The sequence below is a fragment of the Heliconius melpomene genome, chromosome 12 (assembly GCF_056956725.1).
Source record: "Heliconius melpomene rosina isolate 202511_hmr_F chromosome 12, ASM5695672v1, whole genome shotgun sequence".
In the NCBI taxonomy this organism is placed as follows: Eukaryota; Metazoa; Arthropoda; class Insecta; order Lepidoptera; family Nymphalidae; genus Heliconius; species Heliconius melpomene.
The window spans coordinates 11,256,487-11,264,207 of NC_140400.1; the positions used below are offsets into that span (position 1 = coordinate 11,256,487).

General features: G+C 32.2%; 1 protein-coding gene across 2 annotated transcripts; it reads right to left on the reverse strand.

Moving 5' to 3' along the window:
• Nucleotides 1-196: 196 nt before the first annotated feature.
• LOC146533878 (uncharacterized) lies at nt 197-6,865 on the reverse strand. 2 transcript variants are annotated; one of them, XM_085193845.1, is made up of 5 exons: nt 6,705-6,865; nt 2,392-2,443; nt 1,097-2,040; nt 827-1,009; nt 197-306 (listed from the first exon to the last, which is right to left on the reverse strand). In XM_085193845.1, the coding sequence occupies exons 2-5, from the start codon at nt 2,417-2,419 to the stop codon at nt 265-267; spliced, it is 1,197 nt and encodes a 398-aa protein (XP_085049971.1). In that variant the 5' UTR covers nt 2,420-2,443; nt 6,705-6,865; the 3' UTR covers nt 197-264. The 2 variants fall into 2 exon arrangements, with proteins under 2 accessions (XP_085049971.1, XP_085049972.1); XM_085193846.1 differs by having other exon boundaries at nt 2,392-2,536; nt 6,705-6,862.
• Nucleotides 6,866-7,721: the final 856 nt, after the last annotated feature.

Here is a 7,721-nt window from a genome sequence, read left to right on the forward strand (position 1 = left end):
ACTTGTCCCAGTGTCACGAATTTGACGATTACGTCATACTTAACGACTATATTTATAAATTTTATAGGATATTTTAATTTTCCATTGGCATGGTGTTATTGGTTTTACAGCAAAACTAAAGCAGCAGGGTAAAGCAATTACAGTTTATAACTAGGCGAACCGAAGTGATAACGATTGTTTTATTAAAAGACAATAATAATAATTAAACATGTTTATTATGTTTCATTAAATGTGTAAAAAAATCACATAGACGCCTTTCTTTCTTTACATTCCGCATAAACCTTTATGAGATGGCCACTCCAAACGCTGAAACAAAAATTTTTCTTTGATTATTAAAGTTATAAATGAAAAGAGTAAATCATTATTAGTAAAAAGAAATCTTGTATTGAGGGATTTCGTTTCTGTTTTCTCTTGTAGGGATTATTGTTTTCTTGTAATAATCGCAAACAGAAGTGTTTATTGTCAAACAGTGTGTCTTTATTATATTTTTTATCAGCTTACACTAGGTTAGTGTCAAGACACTCCATTCCCCACTTTCACGTGTTAAGATACACGTTATCATCTATTTTATAGAGGTTGAACTTAATCTCACTTTTACCTCAGATTGCCAAAACTGACAGAATTTTCAGGGAGGGATCTACTTGAATGTATTAAATCTTAGCATTTTCATCTCTACATTCTGGGCCCAAAAATGTATGTAATTTAGGCCTTTAGCCATGACTATATATAGAGTGGACTAAAATAAATCATTTTAATTCTAAATAAGGGACGATTTTGATAAATGATCAAACTAAAATGTTATACAAAGTGAAAGAGGTACACATACCTGACAGTCGAGACTACAATAATATATTTTTTTACACCCTAAGCACATGTGTGTTGTAAAGTTTTCGCAAACTGAACACTGTCCCACGAATGTATTTAAGGTGTTTAAGGCTACATTCGATGTAATATTATAATTCCTTTCGCTACTCGTTATTATTTCTGATCCATTTTGAGCTAAAAACACCTAGAAAAAGAAAATAATTATATACGTAGCTTAATATTATGATAAGAGTTCGATTAAATTACAAACATAAAAATATAAATATTTTACCATTTCACCATATGGCTCGTTGATGCATCTAGGACTGCTTATTACGTTGTCTCCAGATTCTGCAGTTAGATATACTGTAGTATCAATTTCTAAATTATCTCTTTTCTGCGAGACTATTTCATTCTCCGACACTCTAACGTAATTAAAGTCTGTAAAATTATTTTCTGAATATGTTCTCATTATTTTTTGTCTCTTTAAGGGTAATATTCCTTCAGGTTCAGTAACGACTTTTTCGAAAAAATGGCTTTTATATGTTGGTAGATCTACATTTGCGCTTCTTTCTTTTAATTGAAGTGGTATATCACGATATATGCGGTGTGATCCTTTATGTTTAACATTTTTACTCGTTTTTACCTTATTTACTTGTGTCCATAGGATTAAATCTGATAATATATATTTTATCATTTTTTCAGATATAGCACAACTTGAACGTGCCTGTGCTATAGCTAATGTCCTGTTAATAAATGTCTTTATAAAGGAATCATCTTTTTCCAGTGGTACAATTAGGTACGACATAGTGTTATATGATTTATTGAAAATATTGATTTTAAATCGTAAATAATTTTCTCTTGCTTTTTTGTACATTTCGGTATCATAATTATAATTTGTTGATGTATCTTTATTAAATTCCATAACACGTATTAAGTCGAGAGATAAAGTGTCTAAGTGTTTCAATAATCTGGCTTTCGTTGCCTTCGGCTTTGTGTGCAGCAAAGGTTGGTTGTTATTAATTATTTTCATAGAATCGTTATAGTTATCATTAAAACGAGAGATATTTGTGGATACTATTTTCCCTATGTTGCTGAAAGTAGAATCTTGACTACCCACATTTAAAATCCTATTGTGTGACATTTTATCATCTAAGTCTGAGTCATCTATTATCAAAGACACCTTAAGTGGCATATCAAATTTATAAGTTTCCATTTGCTTCAATACATCGCTTGCTAAAACATAACATTTTTTTAGCTTCACGTCCCCATATCAGGATAGGCAGCGGGAACCTGGGAACCTAGTGTTAAAACACTATTCCCAATAAATTTCAAATTTGCTATCAACGCCACGCTTTGCCTTGTTACCAGAGCGAAGAAATTAAAATGCTAAAAATTTCATTGTCTCAAGTGGGAATTGAAGCCACTTTGTTTACAATCGCACGCTTGTGCCCTTGCGCCACAACTGCCTCAAACATAATATTTAAATAAAATATGTATTAAATTTTAGATAAATTGTTTATTTTTATATTAGCGACGATGTTAAGTATGTTACAAAATAGGAAAATTAATTTAAATTTTACTCACCTTTTTTATCACTTGTTAACTGGTCCATTGTTTTATTCAACGACGCTTTAAGCTGAATAATACAAGATTTATGTTATTTATGTTATTTGTTTTAATTGTTGTTATTTATATTGATATTCTTGTGAAATACCATTACTGTATTTACCTATATAAATATAAAAAAATAGAACTTGAAATATTTAAAATTATTTAAATTGAGCAAATTTAATAATTTTTATGGAGATTCTTCAATAGTATAGACAATAATAATTCAGTATAGCTGAATCGAATAAAAAGATTCTATTTTATCATATACTAGCGAAAAGCGCGCGGCTTCGCCTGCTTAAATTTGTGAATTATTTGCCAGTAACGCGATGATCAATATTTAATTAAATTGAATCTTAAAAAATGTAAACTTCGCAGATTTTACATAATTAAATTAGTACTAGTTTATTTACACAAGTAAATCGCGCGACAAGCTTTATTAATCATATAAATTGTATATAATGAGGTTATAAGTTGATAGTTAAAATTTAGTAGGAGCGGATAAATGAAAGCTTTTTTTAAAAAAGTTTTCTTGCATTTAATTTAACTTATAAGGCCTACAGAATATTTTAGAACACACTAATTCGTATATGACAAACAGACAGACAGAATCAGTATTTACGATTAGTTTAAAACATTTTAAACAAATAGCACTGTGACGGCTGATCTGAGTCTCGTTGTCCTCGTCTTTTCACTGCCCAGTGTTGGTAGTGCTGGAAAGCTATACCACCATACTGTCCATGCCTATCTTTCGAAACCCACGCCTCATCCTACTACCCTAGAAAAGAGGCGCTTCCTGGCACTTGCGAAACTCCGAGTAAAAAAATACTGAGCCTTGTGGTGGTAGCAGCAGCCGTCTGGAGCATGCCAGCGAGATTGTCAATTCATTAAAGACTTTTAATGAAAATTGACTTTGAGGCTTTGTTTATTTTGAATCTACAAAGAAATAGTATTCTAAGAATAATGTTTCAAATATACATTTTATATATATATTTTTTTCATTCATTTAATTTTAATTTACGTTTTTTTGCTAATGTAATACATAGTTGAATGGGTGGGTGTACACGAAGATTCAATTTTTCCCTTTGTTCACAAAACCACTTATTGTCTACTAAATGGGCTTATTGTTTAACACAATATGTACCTTCTTCGATGTCCATGGGGTTCTTATAACAAATTCTTTCGAATTCAAATAACTATCAACTTTACACTTAGGTACGTTACTTATGGCCTAAGATCCCATTTCTTAAATCTGCAGGTATCTGTTTTGAAGAAAAACATTATGCAATAAAAGTGCAGATGGCCAAATGAACAAGTAATAAGCTCAAAACATCTCATTTAGCCATCTGCACTTGGGATGGGATCTTGACTTATTGTATTCCTTTTGTTGCAAGATGTTCTTTAGTGAGTATAATCATTCTTCAATTATTACCGACAGGCTTTGATTTGTAACAATTTCGATACTAATATGGTATTAGTATGTAGTCTTTTATCTTATTCTATCGATAAAACGAGAGGAAAATGTTGTTTTTATGAATTCAAAAATTATTGAAGGGATATTGGTTTTCTTTATCGACATGAAAACTACCAGAAAAGCACCAGAGCTCCTAGTGCTCCTATTTGGATGTTTTACTTTTTTTTGTTTAACTTTTAGAATTCTAGTCCATAAGGTGCGTACTGAGACGAACATCATTGCCATTCGTGGTTGTATATACGAGTACGGCGTTCCTCCCTCTCCCCAAAACGTTCATCTAAATCGTTATGACTAACATTCCGTTTTTTACAGAATTTTACTTGAGGTATCAAATCATTTACATCTTCATTATCGGGGGACAGCGGCAGATATTAATGTTTCAGTACATTTATTATTCGTTGATAAGTAATGGGCTCTGTAACCAACCAATATACAACGAAATCTGTAAGTTCATAACAAATATTATAAAGCATTACATACATTCAAAATATTAAATAATCGTATAAGATACTCACATCCATGTTGATTGTAATAATGTTCTTTCACTAGATCACTAATATTGATAGCCAAAGTTAACTTCACGAGCAATATACATATAACTTCACGTCAAGTTATCTTTGTGCGCCGTACAGCCGCCATTTAGTGACCTCACTCATAAGCCTACTCCCACCAGAATGTAAACCCGAACAGATAAAGAACTTCCTAGTTATTGTATAGATGTAGAGTTTTTGTGCGAGAACAATAGCGCTCGTTACCAAGAATTTTGTTACGATAATGAACGGCAAGCATCGGAAACAAAAGATTGACTGTACTGTACTTGGACCACAGGTCAGACTTGCACTTCATGACATCCGACACTAGTGCTACTGAGCTCACCGATCAGCCAGTTCATGTCAAGATTGAAGAGCCGGGGCGAACTCAACCCCCCTGCCGCACCCCGCACTCCCACTTGTACACGTCCGAGCAAGCTCCCGTCCACGTAACACAGTTTGTTTGGTTGCGATAACAGTATGAAAAAAAAGATATAACTTCAGGTGGCAATGTAGTCTCTTTAGACAGTTTATCCCCCAGCACATCGTAAGATCTAAGCTTTAATTTCAGAAAAAGCTCGAGACCTCTCAATTGTTTTGCACGGAACGCTCGCTAGGCGGGCCCGACTCGTGCTTGACCGGTTTTTTTTATTGAAAATTACTTTGATTAATATGAATTTAGCATACCTACGTAGCTTATGCCTAAAATTAAGAATTATAACTAGATTTTTTGCATTTGTTGATTTCTTATAGTGTTTGTTTCAAATAGTTTAATATTTCCCCTTTATAAAATATCACTGTGATCACTATGGGTCTGACATAGATTTATTATTTAAGATTTAAAATAATATTTGAACTCGATTGTTGATTTTCTATATTGTTTATTTTTTATTTAAAATTGCCGTGATTAATATCAAAATCAGCTTCACGCTATACCCACATACCGCAGGGTAGGCACTAGGGGGTACCTAGTGTTAAGACACTCTGTTCCGTATTTTCACACACTAATGCCAATGCGCCACGACTAGCTTGTGATTAATACGAGTCTGAAATTAAGAATAATAAGTAGATTTTTTTGCATTTGTATATTTTTCATAGTGCTTAATTTTGTATAATAATATATAGTGTATAATAATATATAGTGTTTAATTGTAATTTTGACGAATTTAGAGAAAATACTATACTATACTAGATATTATGTAAAGGTATAATATTGTGAATTAAAGTTTAATTTTTAATTGACTACAGAAGTTTACTCAACTCAACGCTTTTTGCAAAAGTCAACAAAAATAACAGTATACAAAGAACGGAACGGAAGGAACTTGCATTACAGTATACAAAGAACGGAACGGAAGGAACTTGCATTGACTTTTTGCAAAAGTCAACAAAAATAACTGTATACAAAGAACGGAACGGAAGGAACTTGCATTACTGTTACTGTAAAAATTGTAAATTATTGTAAGAGCCGTTGTAATCATCTAGCAGAGGGTAGGAGCTAACTGATTATTATAATTCCTATTCTTAAAGTAGTCTTTCTAACAACAACAATCAATAATTATAAATTAAAACTAAAAAATAAAATCATTTAAAAAAATTAAAACGACTTATATTGCCAAACTTAAGCAAAAACTAAATTATGGAAAATGATATTAATTTGAGGCCGTCGTAGCCCAGGGGCAGAGGTGTGAAACTGTAACGCGGCGGTTGTGTGTTCGATCCCCACTGGAGGAAATGAATTATTATTTATGAATATTTTTATGATACCAACACAAAAACCCGGCGGTGAGTTTTGCCACTCAACCCGCAAGGCTTTGAAAAATTCGGCGAAAAGTGGGGAACGAAGTGTTTTAATACTAGGTTCCCTCAGCTGGGTAGCTGTGTGCGGGATGAAGCGTGAAGCTAATTTATTTTGTTTTTTAATATTTTAATTACTTACAAAGTATAGAAAATGTGAAATGACAGATACATTTATATACCTAAAAACCGATTTATTATTTAAAATTCGTTATTTTCGTTGTCGGTTAACTAATAAAAAATTAACAAAGCTTTTAAAATAGTAATTTAAAATAATAAATTCGATCACATTTATTAGAACACACACATGAACGAAAACCAATGTATTAAGTAATTAATCGTGTAAGAAAGCTGGCGAAGCCGCGGGTCTGAGTATACAATAATTATTAATAAATATATTAATATATCTATTGTGCGTATACTATACTAAATTTTAACGCATAATAAAGTGTTATACTAAACTTAAAAGTTAGTTGATATTATTCACATACCTTTAATATTGTGTTTTCTTAATAGTGATTATATTAACTAAATCAGCACGACAATCCCAATGCACTTAAAATTGATAAACAAACACTTATATATTTCAATTTGCACTGCGCACAGACACGTCCGTGCACATCCTGTGCTTACTTACAACTGCAAGTGCAAAACAAAACTTAATATTGCCCGACAAATCTAATCGTGCGTTCAGACGCGCGCCGCATTAAGAAAAATGGAACTAAAACTATTTCAGGTTGTTCGCTTCGATACTTTAAATATAATTTCCTTAAAAAAATGTGCAAATAGGTTACATATTTTTAAAAAGCCTATAATATGTAGATTTCAAAACCATTATTATGTTGTGGATTTTGTGATATATATATATATATATGGATTTGTGATATATATGTGATATAGATTCTATGTAAAGGAACAAACCTATTAAAATAAGTAGTATGTATTTGTTGGGTCTGGCGCGCTGCGCCAAGGAAGGCTGCTATTGCACTCTCCTTTCGGTTGATCCCTGTTGTGGCGTAGTTTACCCAGAGTGGTAAACCCGCTCGCCAAACTGTTCGCTTCGTGGGTGGATGTGGGACTGGCGAGTAGTTGGTACGGTTCTCCGAGGAGTGTGTCAGACCCCGGGAATCCAATCGTCGGTGCCTAGAAACTAAATAAAAAATAAAATAGCAACTATTCAAAAGTATAAAGTAAGTTCAATAGTCTAAATTTCAAATTTTATCAAAATCGGTGTCGATTTAAAGATTTTTCCATACAAACTTTCAACCCCTTATTTGCACCCTTAGGGGGAGAATTCTAGAAAACGATGAAACATGTGTTCAATTTAATACTTTTAAGAGTCTGAATTTCAAAAAAACTTATAAAAATTGCTGCCGATTTAAAAAAACTGTATACAAACTTTCAACACCTTATTTGCACTCTTAGGGGAAGAATTCTAGAAAACGATGAAACACGTGTTCAATTAAATACTTTTAAAAATCTAAATTTCAAATTTTATAAAAATCGGT

Excerpts from the sequence above, each read along its gene's own strand:
- LOC146533878 (XM_085193845.1), bottom strand. The coding sequence starts at position 2,419 with ATGGACCAGTTAACAAGTGATAAAAAAG. Across the intron at positions 2,041-2,391 it reads GTTAACAAGTGATAAAAAAG|CAAGCGATGTATTGAAGCAA; the intron begins GTGAGTAAAATT and ends GTTATGTTTTAG. Across the intron at positions 1,010-1,096 it reads ACGAGCCATATGGTGAAATG|GTGTTTTTAGCTCAAAATGG; the intron begins GTAAAATATTTA and ends TTCTTTTTCTAG.